Source organism: Calidris pugnax, unplaced genomic scaffold (assembly GCF_001431845.1).
Source record: "Calidris pugnax isolate Ruff unplaced genomic scaffold, ASM143184v1 scaffold128, whole genome shotgun sequence".
Taxonomy (NCBI): Eukaryota; Metazoa; Chordata; class Aves; order Charadriiformes; family Scolopacidae; genus Calidris; species Calidris pugnax.
Genome location: NW_015090851.1, coordinates 1 through 18939, shown reverse-complemented (window position 1 = coordinate 18939; position 18939 = coordinate 1). Strand labels below are relative to the sequence as shown.

Sequence of the window (18939 nt, the reverse complement as noted above, 5' to 3'; positions counted from 1 at the left end):
GGCTGAAACTCTTCATAGGAACTCATACAATATTGTTGAGTGTTTGGGCAGTGCTGCAGCAAGGGTGATACGTGGGACCAGAATGAGAGCGTTGTCACTGGGCACGAGGCAGGAATGTTTAAAATGCTGAGATGGACTCAAGAAGAAGGATCTGAAAGAGCAGCAGGAAATTCCTGGAGATCCGAGAGGATGCGGCTGAAAGTGTGAGTTGCTTTTTTTCCTATAGAATTAACTTTTCTCAGGTGAGCTGCTCTGAGTTGGGTGAGCTCTTCATTTCACCTGATGGGTTCCACTGGGTGATTTTTAAAAAGTTTGCTATTCGTAAATGCTTTACTTACTTTACCCTTAAACAGCTTGTATTTAAAGAAACTAAAGGAAAAATCCATTTTGTTGACTGCAGAATACCAAGTTTGAAAACATACTTAGTACTAAAATATGTTTCTCATCATGATTGTTCCACAAATTACCTTTCAGAAAGATGTTGTACAGCGGGGGAAACTAAAAAGGCAGTTTTGATCAGAGCAGGGTGGCCATCTGTCGTTTTCAGCTCACCCAAAAGCCAATTTGACATTAACAAGGCTCGCTGGTCTGAGCACGACTTTGTTTGCAGACCAACGCCACAAAATATACAGTATTTTGGCACAACGGACTATTTCTACAAAGACATGCAAATAGTACATGTAAATGAGAATGTAAGTATTGCCAAATAACTCGTAGTCATCCTTCTTGCTTAATTTAACCCCTGCCACGTTGGGTAAGCGCGGTGCTGTGGCGGTGCAGCCTGGGTGCAATCGCTGGTATTTTGGGATGTGCAGCTGGAACCGCAGTGCACAAGAACGATCAATACTGGTGCTTGAAATTTAAGTACAACTAAAAAGTTAAGCTTTCCAGTTCTCTGAGCAAGGCTTGAAATGGCTTCTCTAAAACTCAGGGCTGTTTGGGCTAATGGCTTTTAGATCTACATTCCCTTACAATTTCATATTTTCAGCTCTGACTTAGTGCCATCATCCTATGGGTATGAAGACCTTACATTTTTATGAAGAATTTAAAGGTAATCCCAGGCTTGAAATGGCTTCTCTAAAACTCAGGGCTGTTTGGGCTAATGGCTTTTAGATCTACATTCCCTTACAATTTCATATTTTCAGCTCTGATTCAGTGCCATCATCCTATGGGTATGAAGACCTTACATTTTTACAAAGAATTTAAAGGTATTCCCTTTTTTTTTTTGCAGTCTGCCTATAATTGCATTAGCCTACAGGTAGAATGTGTAACATGCCCCTATAGAAAGTTTTTGCAGTCTGCCTATAATTGCATTAGCCTACAGACAGAACGTGTAACATGCCCCTATAGAAAGAAAGGAATGTCAAAGTTGCACTTTATTTTCCTCAAAGAAAAAAAAATATGTTGGCGGATGGATCAAATCAAGCACTTTATTTTTCCCCTCAGAAGAAGAGATGAAATTTGCTGCTGTTAATAATCTCATTACTGCACCATTATGTCACTGCATGTAAAATCTCACCCAGCTTTCACTGGGTGAAATCGTTCTACACCCACTATATTGAGTTCTGCCACAATAAATTAATCTGCTTCAGTGCTATTGCACTGTTGGGGCTCAGCTGTGTAAGCAGCCAGCTGGTGTTTGCCTGGCTCCCAGCATCACAAGGGGCGAAGAGGAGGCGGCTCGGTGGCTGCCAAGATTCCTACTGAAACATCCAGAGCCTAATCCAGAACAAGCTGAGGGTAACATTGGTCATTTTGTTGATTTTGATACAGCATGGGCAGGCTGACACGGTTGCACGGGAGAGGGAAAGAGAATGTGTTTATATTTAATGGAATTAAATATAAACCTTCAGCTAGAGCTCTGCTGAGCCACGAATCACTCCAGAAGAAAGAATGGGATCCTGTACCACAGTCTCAGATTTATTTTTGAGGGAATGATCTCTTTCTGGGTTTACCATCTCAATATTGCACATTAGCCATTAGGATTTTATGTTTGCTTCATAAAGCAGTTCTTTTAACACTAGCCATTCAGAGAGTGGGGTTTTGTGGAAATCCCCTGAATTACTCCTTCCAGACGGCTTTCCTCATACCTGCGTGATGGAGAGAAAGACGACTGTCAGGACTCTTACCTTCAAATTGTTGTGTAGCTTTTCAACATTCTTCATATCTTGTGTTCACAAACACAGATAAAGGTGAGCCTGGAGCCTGGGTTTGAACACCCAACAACAGAAACCTACTCCGTTCCCTCAATTTTTAATTGAGCTATAGAATTCTTATTCGGGCATTGTCAGGAAATAGTTAATGCCACATACAGGGTAAAGTGTTAAAAATGGGAAAGTGCTCTGCCACATGGAAAGTGGCAAGAATAGAACAATTCATTTTCAAACCCAAGCAGCTGTAATGAACTGTAATTTTTTTTTTTTTTTTAATTAAGAAAAGAAGATCAGAAATTGTAATTTAGAGAAGTCAGTGTTAAGACTTGACCGAAGTAAGGTGCAGGCAGTAAGCATGCAGGCAGTAAGAAGATCACTGTTACCTGTTGGCCTGAGTTTGTCAATCAGAGGAACAAAGCTGTCAAGCACGCTCCGAATTCGATACACTAATTGTGAAAACAAACATTTTTTTTCAAGATGAGCCAGATAGCAACATAAAACAAAAAAAAGTCTAGAAAAATGGCAAAACCCAAACCCCAGATTACTGTTTAAACAAGCACTTATTTTTCAAGATGAGCCAGATAGCAACATAAACATTAAAAAAAAACCTAGAAAAATGGCAAAACCCAAACTGTTTAAACAAGCACTTTTGCAATATCATTAATAACAAAGTACTGACAAGACTGATTCCTGAGAGAACCATCCACAACCTACCAAAAACCTTAGCACAAGATCACCAAGGAGACTTCTGTTCTCAGCTGGGAAGCCATAACTTGCACCTTTCTTACAACATCCCTAGGGATGGTCAAGAAGCTCCATTTTTTACATATTATTTTCAGTTGGTGCCACGATCCAGGTTCTGCTGAGAGCTCTTCCTCGGGGCGTTCAGCCACCTGGGTCCCAGGGGAGAGAACAGCAGCCTGAGCTCACAGCACCTTAGAGCGTGTCTCTGGGAAGCCGGCCTTGCTGCTAAAATTGTACGTTGTCATGGCAACTTAGCATTCAGCCATTGCTGCAGAGAGAGGTGACTCAGGGTCTTGTGATCACAGAGAAGGAAAAATGAGTCAACCCTCTCCCTTCGGTGTCACTGAGGCACGTTTGTCTCCCGCCACTGTCTACGTCACGGGGCAGTGACGCGGTGACTTACGGGGTGGGCTGGCGTGGTGTAATGACAGTCTGACCTCATGCCCTTCCCATTGATACTGAGGCAGCTGCTGTAGCTACACTTACCCAGACCGAAGTATATTCCAGTGGTTTCCAGGGAAGCAAAGGTGATCAAACCAATTCCAAGAGAAATAGTCCAATCTAAGGCAACAAAAGAAATGTTTGGCTTCGCTCATTTTTCTAGTGTGCAACAATTTATCTCGCTATTCAAGTCTTGCCTTACCTTTGTAGTAGTAGTAGCAAATCAGTAAAGCTCCAATCGCAAAGCAAAGAATGACAAAATGAAAGAATTCATCTGAAACAGAGAGGGAAAATTAGGTCACAACTGCAGGCACGGCCCTTATGAATCTGCCTGAAGGCACAGTGCGTCGTGCAGCGAATAAAGTCTATTTCCACGGCCTGTCTCATACATTACACTCAACCACAAAACACACAGGCTCACAAGTTGTTATGAGAAGCTTTGATGAGTTCCATCAAGAAGCTTTGATGCACTTCAACAAAGTGCTCATGTTAAAAAATAAATACATAAATAAATTTTTTTTGAGCCAGAGATCTTATTCTTGGACTAAGATTCAACAGGGTTGACATCAGTTGAATTAAAAAAAATTTTGAAAATTACCATCCTTCCGTATGCCCATCCACCGTACTGTCCACTGAGGGAGGCGAGTGTTTTCGTTCTCGTATGCTACAAAAAAAGAAATGTTTTTGTTTGCCATAGAACTCTGAAATTAAGGAGTTTAAAGCTGATTTCCCTTTTGTGTCTGAAAATAATCCTCAGACCAGAATATATGTAAAACTGTTTGTTCAAAGGGAAGATTTGCAAGCCTTTCAGAAAGATCAAATTAGCAATTTTCAAATCACCTCAAAAAGAGCAGGGTGTTTTGGTTTTTTTTAAAAAAACAGAATAATCAAATGGTTGCATTAACAACTGTTTTACAGCAGTCTGGCTCTTTTCTAACTAGACTGGGATATGCAATAGTCTCAGAATTACAGTGGGGGGAGTAAAGCAGTAGGACAAGGGAGTTGCAGTTTGATTTTTGGGTGCTTTGCACAACCACAGCTACAATAATAAAACCATCTTCATTACTAAGTGTGCGAGTACCATCAAACTACTTAAGCCTAATGTTCAAGTATATCTGCACCCCCCAAATTAAGAAGTGTAGCTGACAATTAGACTGCTATAGATAGCTATACTGATACATAGAAAGAACAGCACAAGAACAAGCTAGATATTTTTAGAGATTTAAATAGGGAGCATTTTGCTTTGCTCGAGTCGTGAGCAGAGTTGCCAAATTCTGTTCTTTCTCCAACTGTATTGACAAAAATCAGAAAGAGCTGAATATCTTACCAGATTTCCAATGGCGTGTTGAAGGCAGAAGGTTTTTTCCTGTTTTGTTTGTTGATGGCTTAAGACCCCTAGGCAGTCTGCTGCACGTCAGCTTTGGGAGTTGATTCATCCCAAGTTTGAGATGCCACTTTCACTTACATTGGGCTGTGCATCCAGGCAACTGCTGCCTGGCAGTGAATTTCATTTTCTCTAAAGATGTAACAGGGGAGCACTGGAAACGTGCTCCAAACGAGCTACAGATTTTTGCTATTGTGCTTTTGAACCATGATGCAACTAAAATTTGCCAAGAAATTCTCTTCTGGGTCACCTGATACTGGAGTCCCATTTTTGACTTTGAATTCTGGATTGATTGAGGTCTGGTTTGGGGACAAACTCAGTTATTTGATTATTAATGTTAACGTAGCATTGCACTATTCTGACTCACAACTGCTCCTCTGTGCAGTGCCACGAATGATCTATAGATGCAGAATTTAACAGAACATCAATCCATACTTGACAAGTGCCTGTTCTGTATTACTCTGCCTCCTAAATGCAGCAGCCCCACTGTAACTCTGTACCGTGGAATGACTTGCACAGTCATTCTTCCATCAAAGCATTATGGTGCATTTTAATGACTGTTCTCAAACTTCTACTATTTGATTAGGAAATATTTAGATCTCCAAGAGCTGGGACAGCATCCATAAGAAAAACTTTTGTTCACTTATTTGGATTTACCATTCTCCATTGAGTCTTCTCTTCTGGTAATCTCTGAAAAGCAACACAGTTTTATTATTTCTGATGGTAAAAATACAAATATCTTACTTCCCACCATTATCAACACTAGCAAGCACAGTGAGTATTCACTTATTTGGTGACTTGGTACAGACAAAACAGTACTTGCAAACTTCCAGGAAAGGAAGGAAGTTAGAAGGGCCCAAGAACAGGGAAATAGTAAAACTGACTATTCACAGAGCTCCCAGGTTCTTTGGCACGGCTGAGCAGTAGGAGATCAGCCTCTACATTATTATTCAGTTGCTCAAACTGACACTGGAACCAAGCAGAGCACAAGTGCTGCACGTGTGTGTCACCTGAACCTGCCCAACGCAGTACCGTGGTGTCCCGCACTAGCTACATATTTTCATTGTCTCAGTCTGGTGTACTGAAGTCATCTAGAACCAAAGCAGCAAAGGCCATGGTGAGAGGTGGAGAGGGCCAAATGCCAATAGGAAAAGTCCTGTAAATCCTCTTTCTGCACCTGGCAGTGTGGGGAGAATACTGTATTACAATATATTCCTCTATCCTGGTATTTTATGTAACTCCTTGGGGACAGGTAACTCAAAAACCTCCCCTAGGGATTATGCTGCAACTTCTGTCTTTTTCCCAACTCTGTCTTCAGCTGAAACAGTCCAAGTCCCTAATAGAATTGCTGGGTTTTCCCCCAGAAAAAGGACGACAGCTGCTCTGAGCTGATCTTGTGAGAACCTGGCAGGCCTACAAAAAATGGGCTAATCCGCTGGAACACCTTGTACAGGTGCTGTCAGTCAGCCACCATGACAAGCTTGCAACAGACTGTCTGCACCGTGCCCAGGTCCACCACCAGGCTAACTGGAAACCAGTGGATGTACAGCCAGGGGTGGGTACTTTTAAATATATAAACATGTCAGAAAGAAGAAACTGCAGTTACAGTTTTCCTTCCAGCGGGATGAGGTTATCTGGGAGCACTTACCTGAATCTCTGTAGGGAACAACCTCTGCTGGTACACCTAAGATATTATGCAAAGATGATATAGATTAATACCCTTAATGAGCATGTCTATCTTGCTGCCAGCTCTAGCCCACACAACCCCATTGAAACGAGTGTGGTTGTGTAAAAGTGACAAGGTAGACACCGACTTTAACTCGTTAGAGAGGGCAGCTCTGCCGTGGATTATGCAGTCTGAAAGTGGGAAACGTGAATGGATCATTAAACCCCCATATTCCATCCCTCACAATAGCTGGAGTCAGGTAGGATCAGGTTGCTGTGAGGCAAATTAGATCTCCTAATGTAAATTTAAATGAGCTGCTCTTATATCTGGGACAAGATCAATTTCAGACATTAATTAAATGATTATAGCCGTAACATGTTTACATCCCTGGTTCTATACCATTAGCTGACAGCTATCGTTGTGTGTTGACACAGCACATTTTCTTCATCTGCATCGTACTTATTTCCCATTTTTCCTTTGGAAGGAAAGGAAAAGCCTCGGGAACAATATCCAAGGTGTGGCCCTTGCCAATGATGGTCGGGCAGCACCGGGGGCTGTCTGCAGACCCTGTAAGTAGTGGCTGTGATTGACAGACATTTTCCAAACACTTTGGTTCCATCTCAACGGCAGCTGTGCAGACCCAGGCAGCAGGACCTCTCCCACAACAGCAGATTTTGCTTTTCTCCTGGTTCAACTCTGACCCCAGGGCACGGCTGAGCATTAGTATTACTTGAGCCTCATCTTGTAGGAAATGCCTTTCCTACAGCCAAATTCTGACTGGTCCTTTTCATACATCTACACATGTTAATATACCTTTGTTCAGAAGTTAAACCAAAGAATGCCAGAAATTATCCTTTTTTTTCTTGGTTTATATTGGTTGTCTCTAGTGAAAAACAATACTGTTGTCACTTTGTCCTACCTCCAAGTAATCGCCCCTTGGTCTTCTGTCTTCCTAAATCTTCCTCATCGCTGCCTGGATAGAGAAAGTGTTTCTTGATCAGAGTAAAGAAAAATGTGCAGCGGTATCAGAAACAACAGCACTCTAGTTGCTTGCTCATAATATAATAATGGCTATGGGATATGTAGGTAAAAATCAAGGCTTTGAAATGCAAGGATCATTATTAGCTGCTTTTGCCTCACAGCTCTCTTCAAAGCTGGCTGAATAGGAGAAAGCCAGCAAAATCTGAAGATGGAATAATTTGTATAAAGAGGTGCAGTGAGATAGATCTTATTTTAAACACATACATCAGCAGCACTGCTAATTATTTTGAAAATTTTATTTCTAAATGCAACTCATTTAACTTAATCAGTGGCTTTCTGTAGCAAAATAAATCAATATCAGCATTATCACTTGCATGTTGCCTCTCATTTCTCAGTCTCTCTCATTTTCCATGAACGAAATGGTCCAATGACAGTCAAAGTGACTTTTGATACACTGTTGATGTTTGCTAATAAGAAAAGAAATGCTAGAGAAGTACTATAGCATCGCCAGCTACTACTGTACGGTGACTGCTCTTTGCCTCCTGCCATAGCACAGGCTTCAGCTAGACCATAAATGCACTGAAGATCATAGAAGTTACTATCTGTATTTGGGAAGGAGTCTTGCAGCAGGTTTCTATATTTCCGAGACCTCCAAGTTCCACAAGACCAGGAGGCAGCTGCTATTTTGCTGATAATGAATCTAGAGGTACTGATTATTTTCTATGTTCTCTCTTTTGCATAATTTCTTACTTTTTTCAGAGTTCTGCTGAATTGCTACTAAATTGCTGCAAGACTCCTATGTGAATCTCTTAAGAACATGCAATCACACTAAGTTATGTGTCAGGGAAAAATAAAATAAATCCTCTTTACCTTGTGTATCTTCATCCATGGACTCATGGGATGAATTTTCATCCTCTTCTTCCCCTTGGGAAAGCATAAGATTCCTTTCCAATCTCTTCAGGTGTTTCAATTTTTCATCTGGTTTATATATATAGAAAAAAAAAATATTAGAAACAATGATTCACATTTTCTCTCTTTTACAAGGACAGATTTCACAATGCTTTACTAAAGGTTGTCTGAGGAAATCAGACCCTTAGTCTTATTTCAGCTTTTTTGGCACACAAGGAGTAGTACAAAGCAAAGCATCATCTACTCTACTGTTTAGACAATCTTAAGATGCCTATAAAGTTTCAACACAAGGAGTAGTACAAAGCAAAGCATCATATACTCTAGGCATCTTAAGAAAGCCAAAACAGTAAAGTTTCGTATCCTGGCCTTTAATTTACACATAATGCTACCCCTGCGAAAATTCCCACTCCCTAAAGCAATAGCAGCTGCAGCTGAAAGATGCTTTAGGTGGAGAATGGTTGCTCACCCTTCCCTGGGCCACTTCTCCCTTCACCCCTGTGATTTCTGCTGGGTTCCCTGTGCTCCTGCCGCAGCGCCAGCGCCCTCTTGTGGCACAAAAGCAGAGCCCTCAAAGCCAGCCAGGCCAAACCACCCGGGAGGAGAAACCTGCAGAAAGTGGACCCCTGGGCCAGGCAGTTAGCGCTCCTGGCTTGCAGATGACTCTTAACCGCTTCAAATTGAGTTTCTTATTACACAACCGGGCATATGAGAAGTGCAGTGGAGGCTATTTGTATCTTGCTGCCAGGTTCAGCACCCTGAGTGGCATCCTCTATTCACTTTGTTTGGTTCACGTGCTGCCAGGGTCATTTGTAAAAACATTTTCAGCAGCTCAGCTCAGAATTCTTACCACTCTGAGAGCCTCAGGCTGGCTGGATAACAGTCCATGCAAAAAAAAAGTGTCCTGGCTGTCACAAATCCAGCAAGACAGGAAAAATTGGGGTACCACATTAAGCCAGAGAAATTTCTCTGGCACCATCATCCCAGGACATCCTCTCTCCCCAGACAAACAAGGTTTTTTCCCCAGAAGAAGCCAAGTCAAACTAAAGTAAAATACCATCTTTGGCTTCCATTATCACTACACCTGACTTTTCTAAGCAGTATTTCAAGACATTTAAGTTGTTCACTAATGATTACTTCCACGTACATATCGGTTTTCAAACTGGTGTCAAGTCCCACTGTCCCTGCAGTAAGTTTTAACAAAATAGCTGAAGAGCTGCCAGATAAGACTGACCCTTTCCCTTGGAGCTGGGCAGCTGCCTGTATCCAGCTGGGTTGGTTGTCTTCAGCAAGAGGTAAAGCACAGCCATTGCCATGACTCCTTTCTTCTCTATGGCTTTCAGGCAGGCTGCGCAGCCTCCAGGCAGGACACTGCAGCTGTTGAGGAGCTGAAATAAAAGTAAATAGCAAATAGTCCTTCCAATAAAATGTAGCCTGTTAAAACATACCCTGCTCACATCTCACCCCATCCCCTACCCCTACTGTACAAGGGGGAAATGAGGGGCAAAGAGTAAAGCTAACGATGGAAATAGAACGTAAACTCCATTCAGTAACTCAGAGAAGAGGCATCAACTGGGAATAAAACGTGGTGTGTAACAGTTATCTATTTAAAGAGCTGGAGAAATGTAGTTACAGGGTCTGAAAATGGACATGCAATCTCTGCAGTGTCTTACAGCAAAACATCACTAACAATGGTCCTGCCTAGAAAATAGGGAGCTGAACTGATCCGGAGGCATTTATACAAAGCCAGTTATTTTTATACATGGAGGACAATGAAGTAAAAAGCAGGGGCCTGAGTCTCATTTACTGAAGTGCCCTTTTACAGCTTTTAGTATGTTTTAGCATATCGGATAATTGGACTGTACATTTTCTCTTCCCAAAGTATATCAGAGAAGTATAAAAACATATGTATAACGATGTCTTACAAAGGCTGCATGTTTCTTTAGTAACTTACATTGTTCTTTTCTTCAGTCTTCAGGATAGGTGGGTCAGTGGTGGCTAAACATTTTATAAGTGATTCCCAGAAGGACCGGTTCGTTTTCTCATGATTCTCCAAGTAATCGGCATCAGCAGGGAAAACCCTCTGGAAAATGTCTGGGAGGGAAAACAAGCAAATCCCTGTGCAGCAGGAGAGGTGGGTTGCACAGTAGTGTTCCTGTGGTGCTCGGTGTAGGTGTGGAGACAGACATCAGACTCCAACATGCTGCCCAACATCAGCACAGCAGCATATAGGAAAGAGAGCAGTGCTGTATTGTATAGAGCAACTCAGTCTGCCAGAAATCAGTAGAAAACTGTCAATACAAATTACTGATATCTTTGTGACACTACTGTCTCGGTTAGAGAAGCCAGGGAAGTATTCCTAGCTATTTAACTGGTCCTTATTCTGACCGTGCTGTTTTACAGACAGACACAAAGGCACAAAGGGCTGGATACTAGGTACTGAGATAGCTCATCAGGCATTTAATGCAGAGCAAAATCTCCTTCATGCTCTAAATTCCCACAAGTGCATGCCCAAGGCCTGATGAGAAGCCTGTGGAAGATCTGCCTAGGAACTGACTGCTAATCTCTCTTTTACAAGCAGGGAGATAAATGGAGTGTGTTTTCAGAGGAAACAAGTTTCATTGACTCATGACCACTCTAGCAAACACTGGTGTGAAGTGTGAATGAGCTGAAGCTCTGATCTTTGTGTGCTATCCTTACCTTGCTGTTCTTCAGTAAGATCTGGGAATGGGACATTCAAGTTTTCCATCGCTGTGCCTGTTCGAAAGGGGACAAAAAGCATATCTTGAAACAGTTCAGTCAGACCGTCTCTATCTTTCTGTCCTACACTCGATTTTCTGTAAACATGGCGTCTATCTCCAGGCACTTTAGTTTTGAAATCACTTCTCTGTTGCAATGGGAGTTTCACATCATGATTCATTTACCCTCCTGGGACCCATTCTCGATGACTCTGTGTGAGTCTTGCTGGGCTGGCCTTTGGTTATTAAGAAAGAACAAAAGTCTCATCATCGTGAGTAAAACGAAAAGTAGTCCGACTTGATCATTCACATTGTTGTTTTTTTTTACAACTACTAAGGTGTCTAATTAACTATTTACCACAGATGTGAGTAACTTAATAGGCCCTGTTCCATTCACAAAACAGAATGATTATTCTGTACCTTTGACATCCTTATACTTAAAATGTACTATTTTGGGGGGAGAACAGTAGAAATAGTTCATAGGAGAACCCCACAAGATCTGGAAATCTTGTCTCATGAAAGACTTTGACACTTCAATGTCTGTTCTTTCCAAGCTGTCATGAAAAGGAAACTTCTACTAACTTAGGGTTTATGAATGAGAAATCTTTAGGTATCGATTCCATATTTCTTACTGGTATTTACCACAAAAAACAAACATTCTGACATCCTCAAAATCCAATGTTTCCTTTGGCTTTGCTAAAGTCTCCCCAGAAATTCTCTTATGAGGCTGTTTAATTCTGATGATGCATTTTTTTGTGGTGCTTGTGGTTCTGAACAGCTGCCTCCACCTACTATGGTCCAGGCATCCTGCACTGACTACATCTCCCCTTATGCAGCATTTCAGCTAAAGCTCTGTTGTATTGAGAAGATTTTGGGGGAGCCTGAGGTACAGTTCCCACTATGGAGGACGCAACAGGAAAACAGTTTACACACCCACACTTCTTCTTAAAATACAACTTTTGGGCCCATTTGACAAAACACTTTCAATTGAGCAGTTTGAAAACTAAGTATTTCCTTTACATTTTCCAGAAGGAAAACTGTTTCTTTTCCTTCAGGCAGCTTCAGTTCTCTAGAGAGCATCATATCAACCAGAAAAATAGTCTAATACAAAATCTGAAACAGGTCTAGTCAATATCTTCAGAAGGATAGTACAACACATAAGCAAAACCATCCTCATTCTGGAAACACAACTTTTTAGTGTGTCAGTTCTCAGACAGAGGAAATTAGACACAAACAGACCCCAAAGTAGCTGCAAAATCCATCTCTCCTTTGGAGCCAGGGTCAAGGTCCCACATTTTTGGTATCTTGGTGATTCTGGGGGCTTTCTCCTTTCCCAGTCCGCAAGTGTTCAAGCGCTGAGGTCCTTAGTCTGAAATTCTTTTTAGCCACTGGTTTACTGTTTGGCTCTGGGAAAATTACCTAACGTCTTTAAGCACTTTTAAAGGCAAAACCCAGAAAACTGCTTACCTACCTCCTAGGTGTATTACGACAACAAAATAATTCAGCATTTTAAGAATACTTTGAGATTATTCCTGATAATGACTCTATGCAAAACATCTACAATAGCAGATAGTACCTTTTACACCCGGGAACCTGGAAAAACTGGCAAGATTTTGAACAAACAAGTTTTGAACTCTATTAATTAGTCTAATAAAAGTTTTTACCTCTCCCACAAAGCTTGCCTGACTTAGAGCGTTTGATGCTGTGGCAGCAGTGCAGCGTGACGGTCGCCGGCAATGTGAGACTGTGAGCACCCGACAGGGAATGCAGGAAACGCATCTGTCCTCTCTGCCCGGGGAAGCAACAGCTGATGTGGAAATACAGGAACCCAGCACACCACACCCCACATAAACTCATTCTGGGCCACACAATAATAAGCGCAATTTGTGTGCAGTTACATATCTCCAGCTGTGGTTTTCAGCCTTTTTCAGCATCTTTCTTGCCTTCCTGTTTACTTAGCTCAAACCTTGCAACAGTGTTTGCTTTCGTAAGTTAAATCCTTTAGACCTCTTTGTGGATGGCACAGGTGAAATACCAGGCCTGAAGGAACAAAATTACTTTAAATAGAAAAAATTCTTTTCCGATTGACAAATTCCGTTTCATAAAAATATTTATAAAAATATCCACAGGTTTGGCTGTTGATTGAGATTCAGGAGGCTTGTCCTTGAGGCTCCTAATACCTAGTGAAGGCCACTTTCATTGGCACATTCGAGGCACGTTGCTTTTCCAGTGACACAAACCTATCACAGCAGCTGCCTTATGCTGTCTTCACATCATCCCAGAGACAAAGCAAGTAAGTAGGCACCACCAGAAATGTCCCACCATGAACAAAGCAAGAGCAGATACAACATGGAAGGCAGAGGAGATGCCATCCACCTCATTTGCTATCTGACTGATTTACCTTAAAACTGTTCTTTTGCTGGCCCAAATGACCAGACAGCTCAGCTGTACCGGCAAGAGAGACACATTTGCCTAACGCATTTATGCATCCCGCTCTGATAAAACTTGGATGCCATGAAAGGATCCAGGAGCAGCAGCCAGTGTCTGCTCCCATCTCCCTTTCTGTGCCTCCAGCACAGGTAAGCCCAGCCAGTCACCAAGCTTTACACAGCTAAGGAAGTTGGGTACCTAATTTCTCTTAGGCTATGGACAATTAATTCCCCTGTAGCTCTCCTGGAAAGAAAATCAGCTCTAAACAAAGAATAAGCATAGGCATTTAATTATTGTATGTTTTAAAAGTGGTTTAGTTGATTATACCTCACAAGGATGATGATATACCGGCATTTTACCCTGGCCATGAGCTCACTGGGGAATGGCATGAACAGCAGACCTCATCTTGCTTTCCCCACAGTAAATCAGAACTTAATTGCAGTGAGGTCTTTTTAACATCTTAGAATAAAATCTGTGTGCAGACCCAGACTTCTCCTAGTTGTTTAGAAATTGAGGCTAATAACTGCCATGTACAACAACTTTTTGCTTAGCCGTTGAAATATTTCAATTGTTCAAAGGGATGGCAAAAAATGTAAATGAAGTAAAATAACATTGTTTTGACTTTGAGACAAAAACCAAACAATCCTAAACCTTTTTCCTTTGAAACTAGTTTTAGCTTTCCTTTTAAGTTATATGCTGACACCAAATCTTGCTAAATTTTATTTTAAACATAAAGTCCCTCCCTGCCCTTTTCTCAAACCAAACCAAATAAATTTCATAAAGCACACCTGCAAATCTAGGTTGGTCCTAGTGCTTGGTTCCACAGGAAGATGTCCTGGAGGGCTGTGGCTGTGGTGAACGCTGGTAGTTTCTTCCAGCAAGACAACAAAAACTGATCCACACTGGCTTAGTTTGAAACTGTTCCTAGACTGACTAGTCTATTCCAGCAATGCCACCAATGAGATAATTCTGCTATTGTCTGCTTGCCTTCCTGCCATCAAATAAGGATGGAACATGACAGAGAAGTAGCAAAACTGAAAGACTTTTCACTCTTTATAGCATCCTTGAACACAGGCAGGTGGAGAGACCCAGAGAATGCATGTCACCGTGGGGAGGGTAGCTCACCAAGCTCGGTGTGACTGTCCCCACGGGTGTGAGCAGGGAGTGAGTGCAGCCTGTCTGCCCTTGCCACAGCACCAGTGCTTCCTTCCTCTCCCGGTTCTCACAAGCCCAGACATGGTGGCCACGCTGCTGCCAGCCCCACACCCGTGAACCCGGGGCGGTTTGCTGCCTGTTTTTCAGTTGCACTGGTAACATAATGGCAGCACTCCTGTGTGCATTGACACGCAACATTTTAAATTACCTGGTTTGTATTTCTCCTTACGTGCCGTCTGCTCCTCCGTGCGGTTGTCTGAAAGATCTGAAGGGAAGAAAAGGAGCTCATCAGAAGCCAGAAGAGCTCATGTTTGCAGTCTGAGTAGTTAAAGCAAACAAATCTTCCTCTGTGCATAAAATAGGGGGAATGCCACAAGGATTTAATAGGAAAAAAAATAAATAAAAGACGTGGAAGTACAGTCAGGAAGACAGAGGTTACAGAGAAGTCCTGTGCCTCGCCCCCACAGCACCACAACCCCTTGTCAGCATCTTGATGCCTCCAGGAGCAAACAACAACCCAGCTGTGTACCAAGAGCCAGGACACAACCCTGAAACGCCCTTGATCTCGGTCACAAGAAGTGCCTGAACCCCTCCCCGGTGCTTACCTGAGGGCTGTGTGGCGGGTTGTGATGCCGGGGCAGGGTGTGCACAGCACCGGCCTCAGCATGCGATGGCGGGTGGGCAGGCATCAGGGCTGGCGCTGGGGCCTCACGTGGCCTCCCCTGACTCATAGCAAGAGCAGCAGTGTCTCTGTGTTGTCCTCCAGCCACCATCAGTCCTGCTCCAGGCATGGCAGGAGGAGCTGTGTGTGTTTTCCTTGTCCCCGAGCTCTGGGGAAGGTGGCTGAGGGCCGATCCCACCAGTCTGAGGGCGAGGAGCTGGGCAGCCTCATGGCCTGCCTCAGGCACCAATAGGCCTAAACCAGCCCCCACCAGCCAGGAGCCCCCAGCCCTACCCATGGCAGCCCCTGCTTGGGCTGGACACCCAGGCCTGCTTGTTTGGACTCTCCGGGACATGAGGGAGAGGCCGGGGGCATGGGGATCCCCCTCTGAGGGGAAAAGCCCTGGGCTCCTGTAAAGCCGAGCAGGGAGGCCATGATGGCAGTCAGGAGGCCATGATGGCGGTCGGGAGGCCCAGGCAGGCTGTCCTCCTGCCCAGAGCATCTCCAGGCTCAGGAAAACAGGCACAGGGGGGAAGGAGCCACAGTGGGGCAAGGATGGGATGATTCCCCTGCGGCTCTCCCCTGCCCCTGTGACACACAGCACCAATCTTGTGAGCAGTTGGGAGGGGTCAAGTGACCTCTTGGCTGGCTCCTTGCTGCTCTCCACTCTTTCCAGGCCGTATGCAACACCCCTTGAGGAACAGACAGACCTACATAACCTACATACAGCCCCTCAAGAGTTCTCACACACACAGGGGAAGCCCTTGCTAAAGCACCAGAGGGAAAGACCACCATGCCCGCTTCCCGGGGAGAAGCTTTAAAACCCTCTTCCCCTCAACACTTCTTGGCTTCGCTGACACAGGCCTCAGAACAAACAACAGGCCCAGCCTCCCTTTGGTCTCCAAAGCCACGTGCTGACTCCTGTAGGCCCCCCAAAATCTGCCTTCCCTGTACTAAGGAGCAGCTTTGGTTATAAATGTGCCTTTTGCTTCCCTGTCCTGTGAAGAGTGGCCACAGCCTCAGCAGCACAGCTCAACTCCTACGGATGCTCCAGCCAGCCTTTCAGCGAGCGCACTGTTCAAGCTGTGGGGTGGCCAGCGCTCTGCTACTCCCAAGGCAATAAAAGCTTCAGTCAGGGACTGTCTTAAAAGGAGGCTCAGCTCCCAGATGTGGAGATACTTTGCAGCATCCCCAAGTGGAGATGACCCATCAAGGGCCCTTTAATTAGTGAGGATCTTTCTTTTGCCTTCTGGACGTTTGCTTGTCAGGCTTGTGTCCTTGAAGATACTCTTGATGGCTTCCCTCTTGTCCTGGGTATCCCACTGGAGGTGGTCCATGGCCAGATGCTGCCGCTGCTGCTGCTGCAATAAATGGTCCCTCACTCCATGGACCCACACCAGTCTCTGTGACCGGCCAGGTTGGGCTCCTGTCACAGCCTCCGGCACCAAGCATTGGTCAGGTTGGTGTCACTGTTGGTCACTGGCCATGGCCATGGGCTCCCTCAGAGCCCCACTGCTGGTCGAAGGAGCCCCATGCCTGGCTGGATTTGCTGCTCGTACCACCTGGACACTTGTGTGACAGCTTTTTTATTTGGAAGTAAAAGGGCAGGTCCATCAAGCTGTCGGTTGTCTCAGCACACCCCAAGCCCTGCCCTGGTGGGCTTGCCTTCATTTCTGGTCTTAAGGCAAGACCCGCAGGCCGGTGGGGCGGGGAGGCGGGTTTGGTGCTGGTGGACGGGTGGGGGCCTGGTCCTGGTCCTGCTGCTGGCTGGTCACGGATGGGCTGGGGGGGCGCGGAGGGCCACGGGATGGTGGGCGCGGTGGCTGCTGGTGGTGGTCCCGGCTCTGTACCGTGCTGGAAGCTGCAGCCTGGCGCCTGTGGAGCAGAAAAGTGCTGAGGCCCTCAGCTGCAGATGGGACACACAGGGACTGTCGTCCACAGCATGGTCCAGAGAGGGCAAAGCTCCCCACCACGGGCTGAGCTGCTGGCACAACTTGCCTGAGGTGGACACCTGCACCTCGTGGCACCACGCAGCAGGGGCTTTCCTCCAGACAGGTTCCCTAATCAGGAGCCGGCACGTTCTAGGGCGCTCTCATCCCCCCCTTTCGCATCCTGACCTTCTTTGGCATGTGCCTGGTGCTCCTGGGGAGGCAGCTCTTGCCCAGGCAGGGCCACTTGGAGCTCACACTGACCCCAGCCCGAGTGGGCTCCCGAGAAGAAGGCCCAGCAATTAAGAGGCCATTTAAAGCAAAGTTTTTTGGCCAACCACTAAGCTGCCACTCCACAGCAATGGGACACACAGGGACTGTCGTCCACAGCATGGTCCAGAGAGGGCAAAGCTCCCCACCACGGGCTGAGCTGCTGGCACAACTTGCCTGAGGTGGACACCTGCACCTCGTGGCACCACGCAGCAGGGGCTTTCCTCCAGACAGGTTCCCTAATCAGGAGCCGGCACGTTCTAGGGCGCTCTCATCCCCCCCTTTCGCATCCTGACCTTCTTTGGCATGTGCCTGGTGCTCCTGGGGAGGCAGCTCTTGCCCAGGCAGGGCCACTTGGAGCTCACACTGACCCCAGCCCGAGTGGGCTCCCGAGAAGAAGGCCCAGCAATTAAGAGGCCATTGAAAGCATCTGCCATCAGCCCAAAGCTCAGCAAAGCTCTTTGGCCAACCACTAAGCTGCCACTCCACAGCAGGGGGACTAGAAACCCTCCCTGGCTGCAAGCAGCCGCCCAAGGAAGCAGTGCGGGGTGAAAAATCAACCACTCACTCTTTTCTCTTCCTCCACCAATGCATCCCGCAACACCACAGCAGTCCCGCACACAGCAGGGAAACCAGGATTGCTGCCGTGCTTATCATACAGCGCCTGCGCACGTCTTCAGGGCAGACAAGGTACACGACTGTAGGCTTCGGGGGAGGCACAGCCACGGCTCTCTCACTGACTGCATCTGGAGAAGCAAGGTGGGACGTTAGTCCATCCTGTGCTCCACTGCTGAGCTGGCAGCATATTTCATACAGCCAGGATGTCCTCCCATTCCCCCCAGTGCTGGTGCCTGGCGGCACGCTCCCAGCCTTTGCTGACGGGACGTGACAGAGCGGGTACTGGCGGGGAAGTCTGCTGACACACACCAGTCCTGATGGGAAAGGTGACAGGGGCTGACCGCCGAACAGCAATTACCGAGCACGCTGGTGCCTCGCATCAGTCTCCTTTCCGCAGCACCGACTGGCAAGGAGTTGCTGCTTCTTTCTGGAAAGGCCTCGTTTTTCACAGCCTCTTGGTCCGGCTCTTGAGAAAGAAAGCGGGACAGCTGGGTCAGATGGAACCATTCCCCATCAGGGAGACGGCACCTTCAGGAGGCAAGATTTCTCAAGGACATTGACAAGGCTTAGAAAGAACGCCTGGGCTTTGGGGGCTGCGCCCAGCCACTACTCCAAACAGCAGCCAGGCCTGACCTGCTGGGAGACCAGGACATTGCCCGTCAGCTTCTGCTTTGCATTGCACATAGGGCGCTTGTAGCAAACCCTAAGGTTCTGCTGAACACCCTCCTTCCAAGAGGATGGCAGCCAGGCCACTGGGGAAGCAGCCCTTCTCAGAAGGGCTCCTCCACAAGGCCCTCCTGCCCTGGAAGCACCAGCAATGGTCACAACTGGCCCCGGAAGAACATTTAACAAATCCTGATCAGA

The 18939-nt window shown here is 45.6% G+C and overlaps 2 protein-coding genes across 2 annotated transcripts; both read right to left on the bottom strand.

The window, feature by feature from the left end:
- Positions 1 to 1288: 1288 nt before the first annotated feature.
- Positions 1289 to 12806, bottom strand: TMEM40 (transmembrane protein 40). Its single transcript, XM_014943171.1, has 13 exons — positions 12678 to 12806; positions 10976 to 11032; positions 10230 to 10369; positions 9510 to 9663; positions 8240 to 8347; positions 7308 to 7361; positions 6371 to 6406; positions 5380 to 5412; positions 3937 to 4002; positions 3541 to 3612; positions 3384 to 3458; positions 2537 to 2599; positions 1289 to 2090 (listed from the first exon to the last, which is right to left on the bottom strand). The coding sequence occupies exons 1-13, from the start codon at positions 12790 to 12792 to the stop codon at positions 2062 to 2064; spliced, it is 1002 nt and encodes a 333-aa protein (XP_014798657.1). The 5' UTR covers positions 12793 to 12806; the 3' UTR covers positions 1289 to 2061.
- A 4040-nt stretch (positions 12807 to 16846) lies between these two features.
- On the bottom strand, positions 16847 to 18603 carry LOC106888738 (hypermethylated in cancer 1 protein-like; the record flags this gene model as incomplete). The annotated part of the gene is made up of 3 exons (XM_014943166.1): positions 16847 to 17134; positions 18026 to 18203; positions 18434 to 18603. Coding segments are annotated over 3 exons (544 nt in total), but the record flags the coding sequence as incomplete, so codon positions are not given.
- Positions 18604 to 18939: the final 336 nt, after the last annotated feature.

Bases quoted from the DNA above. Each gene is read 5' to 3' on its own strand.
- TMEM40 (XM_014943171.1), bottom strand. From the start codon at position 12,792: ATGCGTTTCCTGCATTCCCTGTCGGGTGCTCACAGTCTCACATTGCCG. The intron at 9,664-10,229 runs GTAAGTTACTAA...CTTTTATTTCAG, and splicing joins AGACTGAAGAAAAGAACAAT to CTCCTCAACAGCTGCAGTGT. The intron at 6,407-7,307 runs GTAGGACAAAGT...ATAATATCTTAG, and splicing joins CAAGGGGCGATTACTTGGAG to GTGTACCAGCAGAGGTTGTT.